Below are 23,828 nucleotides of genomic sequence, written 5' to 3'. Positions count from 1 at the left end.
AAAACTTCTTACCTGGGAATATTGAAGACTCATGTTAAAAGGAACCACCAGCTTTCATATGTTCTCATGTTCTGAGCAAGGAACTTAAACGTTAGCTTTCTTACATGGTACATATTGCACTTTTACTTTCTTCTCCAACACTTTGTTTTTGCATTATTTAAACCAAATTGAACATGTTTCATTATTTATTTCAGGCTAAATTGATTTTATTGATGTATTATATTAAGTTAAAATAAGTGTTCATTCAGTATTGTTGTAATTGTCATTATTGCAAACACATTTTTCATTTTTTTTAAAATTGGCCGATTAATTGGTGTCGTCCAATAATCGGTATCGGTATCTGGGTTGAAAAATCATAATCGGTCGACCTCTATTTAAGGCTGCTACAATATCATTGAGTTACACAGCTACTTTAGCTGTACTTTGGCTACAGCTTTTAAATGTTATAAAACATCATTCAACATGAGGCAGACAGATCTTACATTTCTCCAGTGTGTCAGCAAGCTCCTTCTGGTTCATTTTCCTCAGGATGTGCAGTGTGATCTTCAGAGCCCCCTCTCTGGCACTGCTCTCCTGCTTCTCATCTTCAGGGTCCACCACTTCCTTATCCTGCTTCTGACTCTCAAAGCCTTCTGGGAGTTCTGGACTAAGAATCCTCTTGAACATCTTCAGCTCGTTCTTCACAAAAGTCATAATTTTCTCTTCAAGCATCTGGAATAAATTAAGTAAATGAGTTAAGCAAGAGACAAATGCTTTCTCATTAACACATTAATGAATGATTGACAGATCAACTTTTCTTGAGGCAAACAAAAACAAATGTACATAACAGGACCACATACACTGAATATGGAGGCCAGGTCTGTTTGATGACTCTGGGAAGACTGACCACTGAGAATCTCTGACTCTGATCTCTCCTGTTGGTTTCTGTGGACAAAACATGAGATTACATCTCCTCATCCAGGGAGTACACACACACACACTCACACACACACACACACACGCACATGCACACGCACATGCACACACACACACACACACACGGAGGGAATGTTGTGTTTGTTTAATTTTGTTTTAGGACTATGAAAATAGACAAAATGATTAGCCTATGGATTATGAAAACAACAACAATAAATGGGAAAATGGGAGGAGAAATGCCTAGAGACAGTGTTGTTTAACTCACTGACCCATAAGTTCTTCTTACCTTTGTTCAGTAGAAAAGTCTCCCTTTCTAAACACTATAGGAGGATTCATAGACTGGTGACTCTTCATGGACACACAGCTGGGAACAGGGGAGGCTGGTCTCTCCTGCTTGATTGGGCTTCAACACAACAGAGACAAACATTACATCTCTCATCTACTCTGAGCTCAGATGGGGAAACAAGAGTTTCATTTGAAAAAGCTATTTATCCATTTTCAGAAATGTTCGTAAATGAGCTTTTATTGTTTAAAGAAGATATGTTTATGTTAAGTTATGTTGTTTTGCTAAATGAGGAGATGACACGTGGGTACCTGCTTCTATAAACCAATGAGGAGATGCAGCACGAACTGCGTCACAAATAGAACTGACTTCTAGACGCTCGTTGACGCGAATAATGTGACTATAAGGAGAACCAGTACTGAGTCAATGTGCAGGGTACCAGGTAGTTGAGGTAATAATGAGACTATAAGGAGAACCAGTACTAAGTCAATGTGCAGGGTACCAGGTAGTTGAGGTAATAATGAGACTATAAGGAATACCAGTACTGAGGCAATGTGCTGGTGTGACGTAGAAGTCCGTCACTGGCCGCGGGCAGCATTTGGTTCTTTAACGCACACACATATTCATCACTCCTCCCTGCGCCATTATAAGATAAGTTAACAATGTGGGTCGACACACAAATTAACTTCTGTCTCGGTGCATGCATTTCACACTTGTCAATGTTCATATTTGAGAGATACAATAATTATTATACTTATCAATGTTGTGGATGAGCGCATTGTTTGTTTGTTCTGTTCTCTCTTTTTTATTTAAAAAAAAAAAAAATTTTATTTTTTATTTTTATTAACAACAAATCAATACATAAAGCACATGAGGGAACACAAGCATACATAGATTACAAACAATGGACAATCGAGCTAGGGGCGGGGCTGGGGGCGGGGCTAGGGGCGGGGCTAGGGGGTACAATATCACATTACAATTACACAAGGACCTTAAGGGACATGCATATACTTACAATTCTAACAGCTTTTTTGTTAGTAGAGCATTTAATCGTCTTAAAATACAGTTCAATTTCTTTTTGTAGGGTACGAAAATGTGGTTTTCTGTTTGTAAATTTACATTTGTGTATATGAAATTTGGCCAAAAGAATAATGAAATTAATTACATAAAAATGATTCCGCTTATTTCTATTGTATGTAAAGAATCCAAACAGTACATCTCTCCACAATAGTGTAAAATCTTCATAAATGTGTTCAATTATAAACCTACTGATGTCTTGCCACAGTTTTCTTACATGCATACAATGCCAAAAAAGATGCACAACTGTTTCTGGGTGGTCATTACAAAAGGAACAATTTGAGTTGATGTTTTCCTTAAACTTCTTCATATAGTGGTTGGCAGGATAATATTTATGAATAATTTTAAAGGAAACTTCCTTAATTTTGTTAACAAGTAGGTATGTTTGTGGCAACATCCAAACTTTTTTCCAACAGATATTATCAATAAATCCATTCCAGTAAGGCATGACATAAGGTATAGATACAACATCCTGCTGAAACAAGGATCGTATCGCTCTGTTGTTGAATGGACCAAAAGAGAAACAAATCTTTCCTACTGATGAGTCAACAGGGTCAATAGAAGGTAGGTTCTGAGGGTCAGGTCTTGACATGTTCCTGAATAACATAGCAACACCTGAGGGAATGGCATCTAAAACAATTGCAAAATCTTTAGGTGTTACAGGGACCTTGTAAAGTGATAAGAATTCTTTATAACTGAGTAAAAAACCCTCTGCATTTACCAGTTGGCTCACCAATAGGATATTATTTCTGAACCAATATTCTAAAAACAGAGAGGTATTTTTATACAATATATCCCCATTATTCCATATATAATATCTGTGTGGAGAAAAATTGTGTTTATAAATTAAGGACCATGACAAGAAAACCTGCCGATGAAAAGCAGAAAGTTTCACTGGAACTTTGTCAATATTATAATTGCAAAACAACATGAAGTTAAGGCCACCAAAAGTAGAGAAGACATGATGAGGAATAAAATTCCAGATAGAAGTGGGTCTTCTTAGGAATTGCTTTATCCAATTGATCTTGAAAGTATTATTTAAAGTAGTAAAATCCAGAAAATTCAGTCCACCATTCTCATAAGTGTTCATTACAACAGTTTTCCTAATGTAATGGGTACGGTTTCTCCAAAGAAAGTTGAAAAGCATCTGGTCTATCTCCTTGCTTATTTTACAGTCAAGATATAGAAGATAGGGCACCATATGTTAGTCTAGAGATACCTTCAGCCTTGATTATTAGGACTCTACCTTTTAAAGATAAGTCCCTCTGTAGCCATTGATTTAGTTTCTTCTGGGTTTTTTTAATAAGAGGGTTAAAATTTAGTAAGCCTCTAGACTTCTGATCCTTTGTAATGGTTATGCCTAAATATGTAAGTTCTTCTTTTACTGGAATACCATAATATGAAGGTGTCACACAATCTTTGACAGCCATGAGTTCACATTTCTTAATGTTAAGATATAGACCAGACGCTTTGGAAAAGGATTGTATCACATTGATCGATATGGGAATTTGGTTAGCGTCTTTCAGAAAAAGTGTAGTATCGTCAGCCAGCTGGCTTATAATAATTTCTTTACCAGCTATGGAAATACCTTGTACAGGACTATTATTTAAAGAATTTGCAAGAAGTTGGGTGATTAATAAAAACAGGTACGGAGAGATAGGACAACCTTGCCTAATTCCTCTCTTTAACTCAAATCTAGGTGAGGTGCCATATTTCAATTTGATAGAGCTGTTACCATTTGCATAGAGAGTCTTAATAGCCTTACAGAAAAAAATCCCCAAAGCCAAGTCTCTCAAGGGAGTGGAAGAGAAACGGATGCTCTACTGTGTCAAATGCTTTATAAAAATCTAAAAATAATATGAAGCTATCCTCAGTTATTAGGTCTGAGTAGTCAAGTACGTCTAATACTAGTCTGACATTGTTAGAAATATGTCTGTTCCTCATGAAGCCAGACTGTGTTTCATCAATGATTGCATCCAAAACTTCTTTAATTATTTTTGCAAGTAGTGAGGCTAATATCTTATAGTCATTATTAAGAAGACAAATTGGACGCCAGTTATCAATGAGCAGCACTTATTTTTTAGGCTTAGGTATCAGTGATATTAACCCCTGACTCATTGTAGGAGGGAGAACATTGTTTTTAATACTCTCTAAAAAGACTTGGAATAGGAAGGGCGCTACTTGTTCAGAAAATAATTTGTAAAATTCTGATGTAATTCCATCAACACCTGGTGATTTATTGTTCTTTAGATGTTTGATAGACTCTATAATCTCTTCAACTTTGATGGGTTCATCACACTGTTTAGATTCTATATCACTGATAGAGTGAACATTATTCAGTGAGTTAAAAAACATATCTGTGGATTCCTGACAGTACGTAGAGCTATACAATTTTCTGTAAAAATTGCTCCAGTATTTAGAGATTAATTTTTGGTCATCTGTAATAACACCATCAATGTTTAACTTATGGATAGTGTTATTTTTAGAGTGAAATTTCTCAAGTCTAAAGAAATAGGATGAATTCTGTTCTCCCTCCTCAATCCATTTTTTCCTAGATCTAATAAAGGCTCCTTCTGCTTTTAATTTATATATATTATCCAGTTTATTTTGTAACTCAATTAGTTCCATCTTCTCCTCCCCCAAGAGGTCGGCTGGGGACCTCTGAGAAAGGGAAGTTATCTTAATGATCACCTTTTCCTCCTCAGCTCTTCTGGTCTTAGCAAGATTACTACCATATTTTCTAAGATATTTGGACACCTCAAATTTAAAGAGCTCCCAGTTCTTGCAATAAGATTTTTCTTCACAAGCCCTTTCCCAAAAGTGTGAGAGCAGATCTTTAACCTCAAATGTAACTATATCATTATTTAATAATGAGCTATTTATCTTCCAGTAGGATGCTCTACCAAGGTTTGTATCAGGGGTAAATATTTTGATATCAATGTAAATAGCCTTATGGTCTGTGAGGGGAGTAGTACAAATATTTGTAGTAACACACTCACTATCAATACATTTGGATATAAGCCAAAAATCTATTCTGGATTGTCTGGAGCCTGTTTTGTTACTCCAAGTGAATGATCTTTCGGCCGGAAACCTCTCTCTCCATATCTCAGTAAGATCAAACTTTTCCATAAAAAGTATTAAACCCAAATTCTGATTGGTTGGCCTACCTGGGGGCCATCTATCAGTTGAATTATCTATAGTAATGTTAAAGTCCCCTCCTATCAATAATAACGAATTGGGAAATTTAGATAGCCAATGAAGTATATGTTTCTCTATAGATTCAAGCAACTCATCATTCTCATGTTTGGTGTTGTACCCGTAGAAGTTTACAGTAATGAGTGTAATGTCATTGTAACTGATCACAAGACAAATAAAGTGACCAAAGGGGTCACATTCCGAGTGTAGAATATTACCACCAAAGGTATTTTTCATTGTAGTGACACCAGCAGAGCGTTCAGATCCATGGGAAAGCCAAATATCGTTGCCCCACTGTGACCTCCAGAAGTTGGCATCAGCAGAAATTGAGTGAGACTCTTGAAAAAAGCAAAAATCTGTTCGAAATTGTTCAGCAAATAAAAATAAGGCCTTGCGCTTCACACTGTTTCGTAACCCCCTAGCATTAAGAGATAATATAGACAAAGACAAAACAACAAAGATTATATAAAAGTATAAACTGTAGTAGGATGGGTCAAAGACATAGGAGCAGTGAACGTAAACGATAAGGAACCGAGATCTGCACCATTTAAGTCAATTTAAAGTGAAAATAGCTTATTCCATAACCTTTGAAATTCAACTCAACTGGAAATTATGTTCAAGACCAAACCAAGGGTTCTTGTGGTAAGAGAGACTAAAAACCCTCTTTAGTGTAATCAGGAACTATTCTGAGAAATAAAACAAATAATAATTAAAATAAAAGGGTACCTACTATTTTAAGTACATATGAAATCTGATCATAAAATAATTGAATAACAAAATGTTTTACATATAAACGTTCCTAAGACCTTCTGTGGAAATAAGTATTAATAACTAAATAGAACAATAACCGTGTAAAGTCAGAGCAGACCTGTATGCCATTTAAAACAGTATCTTAGTTACTGTATATATAAAACATAAATTCAGCTTTCAATCTTCTTCGTAAGTTTATAAACAAAATAGGACTTCTGGTCATACAAGAACAAACTAATGAATTGAAATACCTGAGTATTCCTTTAAAATAGTCACCTGATGCTTGATAGGTAAACCACATAAGGAAAATGAGAATAGCATGGCTGAAACCATCAACCTGTTCCTTCTGGTGAGATTTTAGGGAGGAATATGGATTTCTGAACCGTTGATGAAACCTCGTCCTCCGACGAAGTAAGCAGCCTTCCCTCACTTCGTGCTATCTTGATCGTTGGCCACAACTTGTTCCTTCTTTCTATGTCCTCCGGGCTGAGATGCTCGGCGAAACGCATACCATGGCTCTGAAGGAAGGCGTTCTTCCTAGCAGCTTTCCAGACAGCATCCCTGTAGAATCTGGTAGTGAATAGGATGATGATACCCCTGGGTCTTGAATCGCTTTGCTGTTGCTTCTTGCCGAGGCGATGTACAACGTCGATGTTATCACCAACTTTGTTCTTCTCTGCAGGCAAAACTTCTTGGCAGATACGGATAGCCTCTCCTCGCACATCTTCATTCTCCACCTCTGGCAAGCCGTAGAGTCTCAGGTTCCATTTTCTTGTGTATTGTTCCAGATCAGTGAGACGTCTATGGTAGACATTGTTATTCTTTTCCACCCTTTCCACATTTTTTTCAACTTTTGTCACTCTCGTTTTCACATCATTAATTTCACCACATGCAAACTCCACAGTCTTTTTCAAGCCTTCGATAACCATGGTGTTCGCGGCTACCATTTTCTCAATGGCGTCACACCTGGAGTTGATGAGTAAGGAGAGGGTAGCCACGATGTCAGAGTTCATGTTGGGTTTTTTGGAGGGTGGAGGTTTGCACGGAGTAACCGGTAAAGAGGGGAATTCGTCATCTTCAGCATTCGAAAGCATGATATTATCCATAGGCCAAGTGTAGTTATGGCAGTTGTCTATAAGCACGTTTCTCTCTTGTTGATTAGCAATAGAACGGCTAACTTTTTCCTTTCTTTTTTTGTCACGACTTTGCATGGACATGCTGAAATAAATTATCCAATTATCATTCCAGTCACAGGAAAGGTCTTATATCTTGAACAAATAAAGATAATGACTAAACTTTTTTTTTTTTTTTAAACAATTTTCACAATCTTTCTGAAGTTTGGTACGGAGCTCGGTAAAAAAGCGTCTGTTCAAGCAGCCATCTTGGCCAATCCTCTGTTCTGTTCTCTCTCTCCATCTCTGTAGCTTCCGGGTATGCTGGAAAAGGACCCGAGCTAAGGGAATTTGGTTGGCTTTATAGTGCCTGTCCCAAATGGCTCATTAATGCATATGGGCACATTGAAAGATATTGTCAGTAGTGATGTAATGTTGTAAATGTTATGTTGTGATATTGGTTAAAACCGTGTTGCAATGTATATCCTTTAGTATGTTTAGTTCATGGAAAATGTAGGTTTGTATTGTTAATTGATTAATTAATTAGGGTTAATTGTTCTGGATAAGAGCGTCTGCTAAATGACCTAAATGTAATGTAATGTTCTGAGGGGAGGGGCTAGCCCTACAAAAGGAGCCTCTCTTTCAGTCATGGGAAGGCATTTTTGGATTGAGCTGTGGATGGGGCAGCATTGTTTTTAAGCTGTCCCATAAGGTAGACGTTGATGGCAGTACTGTTGTTTTTTGTTCCGGAATCACTTGTAAATAAACACCTTTGCACAGAAGAACTTTTGCGGCTCCGCCATCTTTTTATTTTGATAGAGGTTAGATTATCCAGTTTAGCCTTCTGGCCTACTCTACGTGACATATGGTGGCAGTGGTGGGATGGGGTACCGCAAATCAGTGAATTCCAACAAGAGAGGTAAAGGAATGCGTACAGGATTGCGTTCTCAGCAACAGCATCAACTGTCAGAAAAGGTACCTGAAGTTGAACCGGGGTGGAATACCATGGAATCGTCTGGTGAAGAAGAGGTCAAGTATGAGAAACTAGGAGCCCGACCGCGGGGCCAAAGACAACCAGAACTGGGTGAGCTGCTGACTGAAGGAGCAGTTGGGGGACCAGAACCACACCCAACCATGGTAACCCTTTTTCAGCAACTTTTCACCTGCCTTGAGAGGAGGGACGAAGACTTCAAGCAGGAGTTACGTGGCCTACGCCAATCTATCCTCACAGCTCCCCACCAGGCGGAACTCGTCAGTGAGAGCCCAAGATTGGGTCTTCCAACACCAGGACGACAAAGGCTCGATGCAGCAGGGACTTCAACTCCAGAGCAGGCACCCCAAGCAGTAATGAGGCCAGCACCAGGAGACCAGTCCAGCAGTGTTATAACGTCCATCTTCCAGCATTCCTGAGGAAGGAGCCAAAGATGCCCTCATACCAGCAGGTGGAGGACATTGAAAACTACTTGCTGAGGTTTGAGCGCATGGCTAAGACGTGGCAGTGGCCTGAGGTAGAGTGGGCCTGCAGGCTTGTCCCATTGCTCACGGGCAAGGCCTTAGAGGCTTACACAGCAATGGATGAGGGGCTGGCCAATGTCTACCAGGGCTTGAAGGAAGCGCTGCTGGTGAAGTTTGACATCTCACCGGAAACCTACCGTCAACGCTTCAGAGCTGCATCAACGCCATCGGGTGAGTCGCCGACAGAGACGTACCACCGCCTCAAGGGTCTCTACCGACGATGGGTTCGACCGGGGGAGAAGGCACAGGACGAAATCGGGGAGGTCATCATCCTCGAGCAACTTCTACAAGTTCTACCACACGACATTCGAACCTGGGTCCGAGAGCACGAGCCCAAGGACGGGCTTATGGCGGCCAAGCTTGCACTGCAGTATCTTAATGCACGTAAAGGGGGCCCACCACAACCTGCAGCACCCGCTCCAAGGAGTCTCAGAGACACAAGGGACATCAGAAACGCCAGAGATGGTGGAGGTAACTCTGGGGGTTATGTGTCTGGGAGGGAGGTAAGGGATCATGCAGTTCGCTCTGATGGGAGGGGTCTGACCTGTTTTTACTGCCGGCAGAAGGGGCACAAAGCTTCAATGTGTCCGCTACGTAAATCCAAGCTCTCAGGTTACTGTTATGTACCCAGAGAGGGGGATGGTGTTCAGAATAGACAGCCTCGGGAAGGGTCATGCTTGGTACCTGTAAAAGTGAATGGTAAAAGTCTTACTGCAATGATTGACACCGGCAGTTCCCTGTCATTGATCAGAAAATGTAATGTACCTGTTAATGACATTGATTATGGTCATCAGACACTGATCCAATGTGTCCATGGTGACCAGTCACAGCAGCCCACAGCTGAGCTCACAGTTGAGATTCAGGGTCAGAAATACCTCCTCAAAGTTGGGGTAATGGAGAAGCTACCTTTTGAGATGATTTTGGGGAGGGATGTGCCTGTACTCTCTGATCTGTTGGGAAGTGTGGGGGGTCAGCTATATGAGCAGTCAGTTTGCCAGTCTGATGTTCAGATGGCATGTTCAGTTGTCACTCGTGCCCAGGCCAAAGCTGGTTTACAACCTCTGCCTGACTTGTGTGATAGTCTGTGCGAGGGGGGAACCAAAGGGCCCAGAAAGTCACGCCGCCAGCGGCGTCTTGAAAAGTATGTGGGAACCCCTGTACCTGTTGCTGATGTGTCTGGGTTAGAGGTGCAATGGGAGGTTCCACAAAATTTTGCTACACTGCAGAAGTCTGACGCAACCTTGAAATGTTTGTTTGACAAGGCCTTAGCTGGGGACAGTCAATCTTCATGTGGGGGGATTTACACAGTAGACAACCACATACTCTACCTTGGGTCAGAGGCAGATAGCAGGAAGTTGGTGGTGCCATCTACCTGTAGACCACTTGTTCTCAACCTTGCACATACAGTTCCATGGGCAGGCCATCTAGGGCAACATAAGACTTATCTTAGGCTAGGCTCCCGTTTCTTTTGGTCCTCCATGTATACTGATGTACAAAAATACTGCAAATAATGCCCCACATGCCAGAAAACCAGTGCTGTCCGTAGGTCTGAACGGGCTCCTCTATGTTCACTGCCAGTTATCTCTACCCCATTCAAGAGAATTGCAATGGACATTGTTGGACCCTTGGAGAAGAGTAGTGCAGGTTACAAGTATATATTGGTGATCTGTGACTATGCCACCCGGTTCCCAGAAGCCTTCCCACTCCGTTCCATAACCACTTCAAAAATAATCAGTGCTCTTGTTCAGCTCTTCTCTCGTGTAGGAATCCCAGATGAAATCCTGACGGACCAAGGGACAAACTTCACCTCGCGACTGATGGTTCAACTCCACCGACAGCTGGGCATTAAAGGCTTGAGGACTACTCCCTACCATCCCCAAACGGATGGGCTCATAGAGAGATTCAATCAAACACTCAAGAACATGCTGAGGAAGTTTGTGGCTGACACTGGTAAAGACTGGGATAAGTGGTTACCCTTTCTGCTTTTTGCTTACAGGGAGGTGCCTCAGGCATCGACAGGTTTCTCGCCATTCGAACTCCTCTATGGATGGCCAGTGCAAGGACCACTGGACCTGCTGAAGAAGTGCTGGGAAGGTTCCCCAGTAGCTACCTCAGGACAGGGGATTGTCCAGTATGTCCTCCAGATGCGAGACAGGTTGGAACGGTACCGAGAGGAAGCTAGAGCAAACCTTCAGCAAGCCCAGAAGGCCCAGAAGAGAGGCTATGACCAGCAAGCTCGCCACAGAGAGTTTGAGCCAGGACAGAAAGTCCTGCTCCTCCTTCCCTCGTCTACCAGCAAGCTCCTTGCGCAATGGCAAGGACCGTACCTAATCGGGAGGAAGATGGGCCCAGTGACCTACGAGGTGCTGCATCCGGACAAGGGTAAGGAGAAGCAAACCTAACATGTGATCCTTCTCAAGGCCTGGGAGGAGAGAGAGGAACTCTCCAAAGGAAAGTCCTTTCTGGTCCGCAGAGTAGAAGAGGATGAGTCGGATGGGGTCACAGAGGCATGGAAAGAATGAGCAGAAGTAATACTGGCTCACCTGGAAGAAGACAAGCAAGATGAGCTGAAGCAGCTGTTTGGCAAGTATCCGGCCCTCTTCAGTCAGAGACCAGGAAGAACCAAAGTCCTAGAACACGTCATTCGTTTGAAACCTGGCCAGAACCCTGTCCGCCAGCATCCTTACCGTGTGCCTGCGAGGCTGGTGGTAGCCCTCAAGGAAGAGGTCCACACCATGATAGAGATGGATGTTGTCGAGCCATCTTCAAGTGAATGGAGCAGCCCTATTGTCATTGTCCCAAAGAAGGATGGCTCTTTGCGCGTCTGCATGGACTTCCGTAAGGTGAATGCCATCTCCCAGTTTGATGCCTATCCCATGCCCCGCATTGACGACTTACTGGAGAGAATAGGTAGAGCTCATTACATCACCACATTGGATCTCTGCAAAGGGTACTGGCAGGTGCCCCTGGATGAACAATCCAAGGCCTACACTGCATTCCGGACGCCAATGGGCCTGTTCCAGTTCAAGGTCATGCCGTTTGGCCTTCATGGGGCCCCTGCGACTTTCCAGAGGCTGATGGACAAGGTCCTCCAGGACTGTGACGATTACTGTGCTGCTTACTTGGACGACGTGGTGATCTACAGCCACTCCTGGGAGGAGCACATACAGCATCTTAGCAGAGTCCTGGGGAGATCCATGAAGCAGGCCTCACGCTTAACCTCCTGAAGTGTGAGGGGGCGAAACAGGAGACAAAGTACCTGGGTTACCAGCTGGGTAAGGGGGAAGTTCGGCCTCAGGTGGAGAAAGTGGAGTCCATCAGGAATAGCCCTCAACTCAGAACCAAGACACAGGTGAAGTCCTTCCTAGGTCTGGCAGGGTGGTACCGGAGATTCATTCCACAGTTTTCGACCATCGCTGTCCCTCTGACCAACCTCACTTCGAAGGGGGCCAGCAACCCTGTGAAGTGGACTGAGGAGTGTGAGGAAGCCTTCATGACACTGAAAAAACGACTGTGCTCATTCCCTGTTCTCCAGACCCCTGATTTTCAGAAGAGATTTCTCGTGCAGGTGGACGCTTCGGCTGTAGGAATTGGAGCTGTACTGGCCCAAGGGGAGCCAAGAGAAGAGCTTCCTGTGCTGTACCTGAGTCGGAAGCTGTTGCCCAAGGAAACCAGGTATTCTACAATCGAAAAGGAGTGCCTGGCTATAAAGTGGGCCCTAGATAGCCTCCGTTACTACCTTCTTGGGAGGGAATTTGACCTGCACACGGACCACAGAGCACTGACCTGGATCCAGACCATGAAGGACCGGAATTCTCGTGTGACCAAGTGGTATCTGGAGCTCCAGCCCTTCAGGTTCTGTGTCCGTCACAAGGCAGGAAAAGAGAACGTTACTGCGGACTACCTATCAAGGCTCCCGAACATGGTCGCTTCAGGAGAGGAGTAAGGTAATGTGACGTAGAAGTCCGTCACTGGCCGCGGGCAGCATTTGGTTCTTTAACGCACACACATATTCATCACTCCTCCCTGCGCCATTATAAGATAAGTTAACAATGTGGGTCGACACACAAATTAACTTCTGTCTTGGTGCATGCATTTCACACTTGTCAATGTTCATATTTTAGAGATACAATAATTATTATACTTATCAATGTTGTGGATGAGCGCATTGTTTGTTTGTTCTGTAATCTCTCTCTCCATCTCTGTAGCTTCCGGGTATGCTGGAAAAGGACCCGAGCTAAGGGAATTGGGTTGGCTTTATAGTGCCTGTCCCAAATGGCTCATTAATGCATATGGGCATATTGAAAGATATTGTCAGTAGTGATGTAATGTTGTAAATGTTATGTTGTGATATTGGTTAAAACCGTGTTGCAATGTATATCCTTTAGTATGTTTAGTTCATGGAAAATGTAGGTTTGTATTGTTAATTGATTAATTAATTAGGGTTAATTGTTCTGAGGGGAGGGGCTAGCCCTACAAAAGGAGCCTCTCTTTCAGTCATGGTGAGGCATTTTTGGATTGAGCTGTGGATGGGGCAGCATTGTTTTTGAGCTGTCCCATAAGGTAGACGTTGATGGCAGTACTGTTGTTTTTTGTTCCGGAATCACTTGTAAATAAACACCTTTGCACAGAAGAACTTTTGCGGCTCCGCCATCTTTTTATTTTGATAGAGGTTAGGTTATCCAGTTTAGCCTTCTGACCTACTCTACGTGACAGCTGGGTACCAGGTAGTTGAGGTAATAATGAGACTATAAGGAGTACCAGTACTGAGTCAATGCGCAGGGTACCAGGTAGTTGAGGTAATAATGAGACTATAAGGAGTACCAGTACTGAGTCAATGCGCAGGGTACCAGGTAGTTGAGGTAATAATGAGACTATAAGGAGTACCAGTACTGAGTCAATGTGCAGGGTACCAGGTAGTTGAGGTAATAATGAGACTATAAGGAGAACCAGTACTGAGTCAATGCGCAGGGTACCAGGTAGTTGAGGTAATAATGAGACTATAAGGAGTACCAGTACTGAGTCAATGTGCAGGGTACCAGGTAGTTGAGGTAATAATGAGACTATAAGGAGTACCAGTACTGAGTCAATGTGCAGGGTACCAGGTAGTTGAGGTAATTGAGGTAATATCCACATGTAGGTAGGGGTATAAGTGACTAGGCAACCAGAATAGAGATTACATCTCCTCATCCAGGGAGTTCAGACACACACACACACACACACACACACACACACAGGGAATGTTGTGTTTGTTTAATATTGTTTTAGTACTATGCAAATTGACAAAATGATTAGCCTATGGATTATGAAAACAACAACAATAAATGGGAAAATGGGAGAAAGAAATGACTAGAGACAGTGTTTTTTTAACTCACTGACCATGACCCATGAGTTCTTCTTACCTTTGTTCAGTAGAAAAGTCTCCCTTTCTAAACTCTATAGGACGATCCATAGACCAGTCACTCTTCATGGACACACAACTGGGAACAGGGGAGGCTGGTCTCTCCTGCTTGATTGGTCTTCAACACAACAGAGACAAACATTACATCTCTCATCTACTCTGAGCTCAGATGGGGAAACATAAGAGTTTCATTCCATAACGCTATATATCACTTTTCAGAAATGTTGGTAAATTAGCTTTTATTGTTTAAAGAAGTTAAGTTTATGTTAAGTTATGTTTTTTTGCCAAATGAGGAGATGGCACGTGGGTACCTGCTTCTATAAACCAATGAGGAGATGCAGCGCGAACTGCGTCACAAATAGAACTGACTTCTAGACGCTCGTTGGCGCGCGAGAGCAGTGTGTCATTTTTAATAACAAAATTTAATTTAATTTAGCGACGCGAGCGTTGTAGTCAGTCTGTCAGCCCCGCTAAAAGGCTGGTGTCGTTACTCTGCCTCTCCGGGGGCATGTTGAGGTACATTTACTAACCGGGAGGGTTTGAATGATGTAATTTATTGGAGGTCTGGAAGACGCACTCTCGAGGTTGTTTACTCACAATATCAGATATTAAGATGATTTTTATAATGAATGTATACTGAGGTTGAGGTTCTGACTAGTGATTATTTACCCGGGGTTCAATACCTGCTATTGAGGCGCCCTGAAAATAATATTCAAAAGTTTGGTCCTTGGACACAGAGGTTTTAAACACTAAAGTTACCGTCCATCTAGTGAAGAGAGGAGAACCAGACAGAGGTAGCCAGCATCCGTCATGCAGACAGCCGGTGATGATGTACCTGCCTCAGACCACTAGAACAGCTGAGTAATCTAACACCTGCCTCAGACCACTAGAACAGCTGATTAATCTACCACCTGCCTCAGACCACTAGAACAGCTGAGTAATCTAACACCTGCCTCAGACCACTGAACAGCTGAGTAATCTAACACCTGCCTCAGACCTCTAGAACAGCTGAGTAATCTACCACCTGCCTCAGACCCCTAGAACAGCTGAGGAAGCTAACACCTGCCTCAGACCGCTAGAACAGCTGATTAATCTAACACCTGCCTCAGACCACTAGAACAGCTGAGTAATCTAACACCTGCCTCAGACCACTAGAACAGCTGAGTAATCTAACACCTGCCTCAGACCACTAGAACAGCTGAGTAATCTAACACCTGCCTCAGACCACTAGAACAGCTGAGTAATCTAACACCTGCCTCAGACCACTAGAACAGCTGAGTAATCTAACACCTGCCTCAGACCACTAGAACATCTGAGTGAGTCATTAAATTATTTATTGCCCTTCCGCATGACTTTATACACAGAAGATCTCTGCTAAACACAGAATCACATGGTTTATCCGTCTCTCTGTGACCACAGATGAATTCAGAAGAAAGTTGACTACAAATACAAAGTTGCCAATGTCTTTGTAATTGATTCAAACAAGGGACTTAAACAAATTAGCTTCAAATGAAAACCGAGATGACTGCATTAAACTATGAACTGTTGGCTTCAGGCCTATTTCAATCACATTGTTCAGTATATTGAGTTCTATTTTGCTACTTGTCGGCTACTGTCTGTAATTTGTCTCAATATATTTAATGATGTGTAACATGAACACAATGTCAAATCTGGGATTTAGTGCATTTTAATTGGGTAAGCATTAGAATAAGCCTCCACAATCTTTGAAACTATAGGTGATAATAGAAGCTGATCTGTGGTCGGTATTGTGACATATTATAATGTCAAGGAAATATTTTAATGTAGAAAACTGATCTGAGAACAGATCTCCCTTTCATTCCATCCTATCAGTATTGATAAATGCTTCACCAGACCTGATACCTTGTTGTGCTGCTGATCCTGTTTGTATTGGTCTGACTGAGGATGTGGAACCTGTTCACCAGACGTGCTACGTTGCCCTTGTACCTTGGAAATAGGAACACAAAATAAATATAATGAGACTATAAGGAGTACCAGTACTGAGTCAATGTGCAGGGTACCAGGTAGTTGAGGTAATAATGAGACTATAAGGAGTACCAGTACTGAGTCAATGTGCAGGGTACCAGGTAGTTGAGGTCATGATGAGACTATAAGGAGAACCAGTACTGAGTCAATGTGCAGGGTACCAGGTAGTTGAGGTAATAATGAGACTATAAGGAGAACCAGTACTGAGTCAATGTGCAGGGTAACAGGTAGTTGAGGTCATGATGAGACTATAAGGAGAACCAGTACTGAGTCAATGTGCAGGGTACCAGGTAGTTGAGGTCATGATGAGACTATAAGGAGAACCAGTACTGAGTCAATGTGCAGGGTACCAGGTAGTTGAGGTAATAATGAGACTATAAGGAGAACCAGTACTGAGTCAATGTGCAGGGTAACAGGTAGTTGGGGTAATAATGAGACTATAAGGAGTACCAGTACTGAGTCAATGTGCAGGGTAACAGGTAGTTGAGGTAATAATGAGACTATAAGGAGAACCAGTACTGAGTCAATGTGCAGGGTACCAGGTAGTTGAGGTAATAATGAGACTATAAGGAGTACCAGTACTGAGTCAATGTGCAGGGTACCAGGTAGTTGAGGTAATAATGAGACTATAAGGAGAACCAGTACTGAGTCAATGTGCAGGGTAACAGGTAGTTGGGGTAATAATGAGACTATAAGGAGAACCAGTACTGAGTCAATGTGCAGGGTACCAGGTAGTTGAGGTCATGATGAGACTATAAGGAGAACCAGTACTGAGTCAATGTGCAGGGTACCAGGTAGTTGAGGTCATGATGAGACTATAAGGAGAACCAGTACTGAGTCAATGTGCAGGGTACCAGGTAGTTGAGGTCATGATGAGACTATAAGGAGAACCAGTACTGAGTCAATGTGCAGGGTACCAGGTAGTTGAGGTAATAATGAGACTATAAGGAGAACCAGTACTGAGTCAATGTGCAGGGTAACAGGTAGTTGGGGTAATAATGAGACTATAAGGAGAACCAGTACTGAGTCAATGTGCAGGGTACCAGGTAGTTGGGGTAATAATGAGACTATAAGGAGAACCAGTACTGAGTCAATGTGCAGGGTACCAGGTAGTTGAGGTAATAATGAGACTATAAGGAGAACCAGTACTGAGTCAATGTGCAGGGTAACAGGTAGTTGGGGTAATAATGAGACTATAAGGAGTACCAGTACTGAGTCAATGTGCAAGGTACCAGGTAGTTGGGGTAATAATGAGACTATAAGGAGTACCAGTACTGAGTCAATGTGCAGGGTACCAGGTAGTTGAGGTAATAATGAGGCTATAAGGAGTACCAGTACTGAGTCAATGTGCAGTGTACCAGGTAGTTGAGGTTATAATGAGGCTATAAGGAGTACCAGTACTGAGTCAATGTGCAGTGTACCAGGTAGTTGAGGTTATAATGAGGCTATAAGGAGTACCAGTACTGAGTCAATGTGCAGTGTACCAGGTAGTTGAGGTTATAATGAGGCTATAAGGAGTACCAGTACTGAGTCAATGTGCAGGGTACCAGGTAGTTGAGGTAATAATGAGACTATAATTGAGGTAATATGTACATGTAGGTAGAGGTAAAAGTGACAATAAGTGGCAATAAGGATAGAGATTACATCTCCTCATCTAGGGACTGTACACACACACAGTGAGGGAATGTTGTGTTTGTTTAATATTGTTTTAGGACCATGAAAATGGACAAAATGATGAGCCTATTGATTATGAAAACAACAACAATAAATGAGGCTGGTCTCTCTCACAGCTGGGAACAGGGGAGGCTGGTCTCTCCTGCTTGATTGGGCTTCAACACAACAGAGACAAACATTACATCTCTCATCTACTCTGAGCTCAGATGGGGAAACATAAGAAGAGTTTAATTCCAAAACGCTATGTATCACTTTTTTAGAAAAGTTGGTGAATTCGATTTTATTGCTTACAGAAATTATCAAATGAATTGTGTTTTTTCAAATCAGGGCTTGTTCAATCCAGACATGTATTTGTATTTGTTTAATAATCAATCAGAGAGACAAATGTTTTTTGTTGCAAAATGCTATATATCTGTCTCGCTCTAAAATGTGACCGACCGGCTCAATTTGGTAATGAACTAAATGTATGGTGTTTTTGGTGATGTTTAATTGTTTGCTCTAAGTGGTTATTTTATGGTTGTAAGTGATACAATTATCTAGAAGATATATAGGTATATTTTGCAATTCTGAGTGATTACTACTTTAATAAGGAATTACACATTATTCAGTACTACTGCAGTTGCTACATAATTCCAATATATGGCAGCATAAGACCACAAATTATATTTTAGAAGATTAGTTTAGTTTTCTCCCTGGATACACCACCAGTCCCCTCACAGGAAAACTCCTGTGTGCTTCTTCCTGTCCCAATCACATTTTATTGATTGTTAGGTTTAGGGTTTTTAAGTTAAAAAAAAAAAAACAGTATGGGTTTATAGCTCTCTTGCTCCTCCGTGTGGCCTCCTGTAGGTACTACATAACTCATTCACCACACCTGCTCGCCTCATAATCTGAGGTAGCAACTGCGTCAGATCGGCAAATCAATTAGCTAAACCTTTCCATTTGGTTTACTACTCAGTCAACCTGTACAGCATTCACTCAATCCGATGTCTACGAATGAAGATTTTGATGCAAATCAAATTACCCAGCAGCCATTCAGAAACAATGTCGTAAAAAATAAATAATCTTATTTCAAAAATGTATTCTGGCTGTTTAAATCGGACACGTCTTGAAAAAGAGGACAGTAATAATAGTAATAATAATTTAATAAAGATATACCCATCTATAATCTATTAACTGATAATAATAGTAATTTAATAAAGATATACCCATCTATAATCTATTAACTGATAATAATAGTAATTTAATAAAGATATACCCATCTAAAATCTATTAACTGATAATAATAGTAATTTAATAAAGATATACCCATCTAAAATCTATTAACTGATAATAATAATAATTTAATAAAGATATACCCATCTATAATCTATTAACTGATAATAATACTAATTTAATAAAGATATACCCATCTAAAATCTATTAACTGATAATAATAGTAATTTAATAAAGATATACCCATCTAAAATCTATTAACTGATAATAATAGTAATTTAATAAAGATATACCCATCTAAAATCTATTAACTGATAATAATAATAATTTAATAAAGATACACCCATCTATAATCTATTAACTGTAAATCTGAGAAGAGTAATATTGAAGGTACCCATAAGCAACCATTCTGATGAAAAAACAAATGTGATGCATTTTGGAAATAAACTGTTAATGATTATTTCAAAAAACTATCATCTCACCTCTTAGATGTGGTGTCATGTTCCCCAGAGAGACTCATTTTAGAGGCAGGGCCACCCTCCTCTCTCTCCCCAGAGAGACTCATTTTAGAGGCAGGGCCCCCCTCCTCTCTCTCCCCAGAGAGACTCATTTTAGAGGCAGGGCCCCTCTCCTTTCTCTCCCCAGAGAGACTCATTTTAGAGGCAGGGCCCCCCTCCTCTCTCTCCCCAGAGAGACTCATTTTAGAGCACTGGCCCCTAAACAGAGATCCAAAATGTTGTTTGTGGTTAACACAGTAATTATTTAATGTCAATTGTTATCATTTATTAATGATCTCTTATGAAACATTTACTAATAGACATATCAAAACAGTCAGGTGATTTAATGCATCACATGGAAACGTAGTTGTGACATTTCATCTCCATGGTAACTGTCAATAATAATAATAAGTCACTGTTTGTTAAGGTAGTTCTAGACAGTACAGCAACAATAATAATAATAATAATAATAATAATAATAAGTCACTGTTTGTTAAGGTAGTTATAGACAGTACAGCAACAATAATAATAATAATAATAAGTCACTGTCTGTTAAGGTAGTTATAGACAGTACAGCAACAATAATAATAATAAGTCACTGTTTGTTAAGGTAGTTATAGACAGTACAACAACAATAATAATAATAATAATAAGTCACTGTTTGTTAAGGTAGTTATAGACAGTACAGCAACAATAATAATAATAATAATTTGTTAGTGATATATAGATGTTATATTATGTAAAGTAGACTAGGTTATAATGTATAGTAGTGGGTTGTTAGTGATATGTAGATGTTATATTATGTAAAGTAGACTAGGTTATAATGTATAGTAGTGGGTTGTTAGTGATATGTAGATGTTATATTATGTAAAGTAGACTAGGTTATAATGTATAGTAGTGGGATGTTAGTGATATGTAGATGTTATATTATGTAAAGTAGACTAGGTTATAATGTATAGTAGTGGGTGGTTAGTGATATGTAGATGTTATATTATGTAAAGTAGACTAGGTTATAATGTATAGTAGTGGGTTGTTAGTGATATGTAGATGTTATATTATGTAAAGTAGACTAGGTTATAATGTATAGTAGTGGGTTGTTAGTGATATGTTATATTATGTAAAGTAGACTAGGTTATAATGTATAGTAGTGGGTTGTTAGTGATATGTAGATATTATGTAAAGTAGACTAGGTTATAATGTATAGTAGTGGGTTGTTAGCGATGTGGAGCGGCAGGGTAGCCTAGTGGTTAGAGCGTTGGACTAGTAACCGAAAGGTTGCAAGTTCAAATCCCCGAGCTGACAAAGTACAAATCTGTCGTTCTGCCCCTGAACAGGCAGTTAACCCACTGTTCCTAGGCCGTCATTGAAAATAAGAATTTCTTCTTAACTAGTTAAATAAAGGTAAAATATAAAAAGAAAAAATGTGTAGATGTTATATTATGTAAAGTAGCCTGAATTCACAACCAGAACATATTGAGATATTTTCTGTTCTGTTCTGTATATTCTGATGGATGAGGCCTGAGCTGGAATGTGAAGCTAACTGAAGCTGGCTAACTTTAGAAAACCAGTATATCTAGCTAGTATCATAGTTTACCCCTCAGGCTACATTCAGGTTTCAGCATCAGGCAGGTATCAACATGCAGAGTCGTAGGCAACAACCTGGGTTGTAGTCATTAGTTTACTCCACAGTCAACAGTTTTAAAATGTTGCTGTCATGCCCTGACCACAGAGAGCCCTTGGTTTACTCCACAGCCAACAGTTTTAAAATGTTGCTGTCACGCCCTGACCACAGAGAGCCCTTGGTTCTCTATGGTGTTGTAGATCAGGGCATGACTAGGGGGGTGTTCTAGTTTTCCTATTTCTATGTTGGTGTGCTTGGTATGGTTCCCAATTAGAGGCAGCTGATTATCGTTGTCTCTAATTGGGGATCAGCTTCAGTTCTCCATTGTTGTTTTGTGTCTGTGTGTGTTGCACCACGTCGTCACGTTTTGTTGCTTGGTTATTGTTTTGTGAAGTAGTTTCACTTTAAATAAATATGTGGAACTCAACACACGCTGTGCCTTGGTCCGTCCATTACAACGACCGTGACAGTTGTAAACGCTGTACAATGAAAATGACCTAAATGACCTAAATGGGTTCTGTTGCCAGGTAGAACCCTTCAATGTGACCTAAACGGGTTCTGTTGCCAGGTAGAACCCTTCAATGTGACCTAAACGGGTTCTGTTGCCAGGTAGAACCCTTCAATGTGACCTAAACGGGTTCTGTTGCCAGGTAGAACCCTTCAATGTGACCTAAACGGGTTCTGTTGTCAGGTAGAACCCTTCAATGTGACCTAAACGGGTTCTGTTGCCAGGTAGAACCCTTCAATGTGACCTAAACGGGTTCTGTTGCCAGGTAGAACCCTTCAATATGACCTAAACGGGTTCTGTTGCCAGGTAGAACCCTTCAATGTGACCTAAACGGGTTCTGTTGCCAGGTAGAACCCTTCAATGTGACCTAAACGGGTTCTGTTGCCAGGTAGAACCCTTCAATGTGACCTAAACAGGTTCTGTTGCCAGGTAGAACCCTTCAATGTGACCTAAACGGGTTCTGTTGCCAGGTAGAACCCTTCTGGCTTCCATATAGAACCCTCTGTGGAAAGGATTCTTCATGGAACCCAAAAGGTACCAAAAAGGGTTCTACAAAGGGTTCTCCCTTGGGGACAGCCAAAGAACCCTTTTAGATTCTAGATAGTGTAGGAGTGATCACCCTGGGGCACACAGATGGGCACAGAACAAATTCACCCCACGCATCTAATTTATATCAAAAACATTTTAAGGAGAGTCGGACTATTATAACACTGTCCACCAGAAATATCATCAACTATATGAATACACATAACAATATCATCAACTATATGAATACACATAACAATATCATCAACTATATGAATACAACAATATCATCAACTATATGAATACACACAACAATATCATCAACTATATGAATACACATAACAATATCATCAACTATATGAATATAACAATATCATCAACTATATGAATACACATAACAATATCATCAACTATATGAATACACACAACAATATCATCAACTATATGAATACACATAACAATCGTCGTCTTACCTTTTATCTCTCAATAGAAACAGAGTCTGAATGATCATCAGGTCGTCAAAAGTGAGTTTCATTTGCTCTGCTCATTTACATATCAGGTTCTGCCTGTTCTCTCTCCCTCTCTCTTTACAGCTCTTACAATGTGCCTTGGCATACATTCTACAACTGTCTGGAACTCTATTCTTCTGTCTCTCTCCATCACTTTCTCTGTGTCGTCTGTTGCTGTCTCTGTGTCTTGTCTGGTGTCTCTCTCCATCATATCCTATTCTGTTGCTGTGTTTGTGTCTTGTCTGGTGTCTCTCTCCATCACTTTCTCTGTGTCGTCTGTTGCTGTCTCTGTGTCTTGTCTGGTGTCTCTCTCCATCATATCCTATTCTGTTGCTGTGTTTGTGTCTTGTCTGGTGTCTCTCTCCATCACTTTCTCTGTGTCGTCTGTTGCTGTCTCTGTGTCTTGTTTGGTGTCTCTCTCCATCATATCCTATTCTGTTGCTGTCTCTGTGTCTTGTCTGGTGTCTCTCTCCATCATATCCTATTCTGTTGCTGTGTTTGTGTCTTGTCTGGTGTCTCTCTCCATCATATCACAAGGAGCCTTGATAAGCTCCTTTCCTGAGGACGGCTCACCTCTCACAGTTCTGGGCGACTTTAACCTCCCCACGTCTACCTTTGACTCATTCCTCTCTGCCTCCTTCTTTCCACTCCTCTCCTCTTTTGACCTCGCCCTCTCACCTTCCCCCCCTACTCACAAGGCAGGCAATACGCTCGACCTCATCTTTACTAGATGCTGTTCCTCCACTAACCTCATTGCAACTCCCCTCCAAGTCTCCGACCACTACCTTGTATCCTTTTCCCTCTCGCTCTCATCCAACACTTCCCACACTGCCCCTACTCGGATGGTATTGCGCCGTCCCAACCTTCGCTCTCTCTCCCCCGCTACTCTCTCCTCTTCCATCCTATCATCTCTTCCCTCTGCTCAAACCTTCTCCAACCTATCTCCTGATTCTGCCTCCTCAACCCTCCTCTCCTCCCTTTCTGCATCCTTTGACTCTCTATGTCCCCTATCCTCCAGGCCGGCTCG

At 41.2% G+C, this 23,828-nt stretch overlaps 1 protein-coding gene across 1 annotated transcript; it reads right to left on the bottom strand.

Annotated features, from left to right (window-relative positions):
• Positions 1-389: 389 nt before the first annotated feature.
• Positions 390-19,872, bottom strand: LOC135568454 (uncharacterized). Its single transcript, XM_065015236.1, has 5 exons — positions 19,624-19,872; positions 14,250-14,366; positions 1,202-1,318; positions 840-924; positions 390-711 (listed from the first exon to the last, which is right to left on the bottom strand). Exons 1-5 carry the CDS (start codon positions 19,839-19,841, stop codon positions 454-456), a joined length of 795 nt encoding a protein of 264 aa, XP_064871308.1. The 5' UTR covers positions 19,842-19,872; the 3' UTR covers positions 390-453.
• Between the last annotated feature and the right edge of the window lie 3,956 nt (positions 19,873-23,828).

The sequence above is a fragment of the Oncorhynchus nerka genome, unplaced genomic scaffold (assembly GCF_034236695.1).
Source record: "Oncorhynchus nerka isolate Pitt River unplaced genomic scaffold, Oner_Uvic_2.0 unplaced_scaffold_1584, whole genome shotgun sequence".
NCBI lineage: Eukaryota > Metazoa > Chordata > Actinopteri > Salmoniformes > Salmonidae > Oncorhynchus > Oncorhynchus nerka.
This window is presented reverse-complemented; position numbering and strand designations above follow the sequence as displayed.

Bases quoted from the DNA above. Each gene is read 5' to 3' on its own strand.
- LOC135568454 (XM_065015236.1), bottom strand. From the start codon at position 19,841: ATGAGTCTCTCTGGGGAGAGAGAGGAGGGGGGCCCTGCCTCTAAAATG. The intron at 1,319-14,249 runs GTAAGAAGAACT...GTTGTGTTGAAG, and splicing joins GACTTTTCTACTGAACAAAG to CCCAATCAAGCAGGAGAGAC. The intron at 712-839 runs GTATGTGGTCCT...AATTTATTCCAG, and splicing joins ACCTGGCCTCCATATTCAGT to ATGCTTGAAGAGAAAATTAT.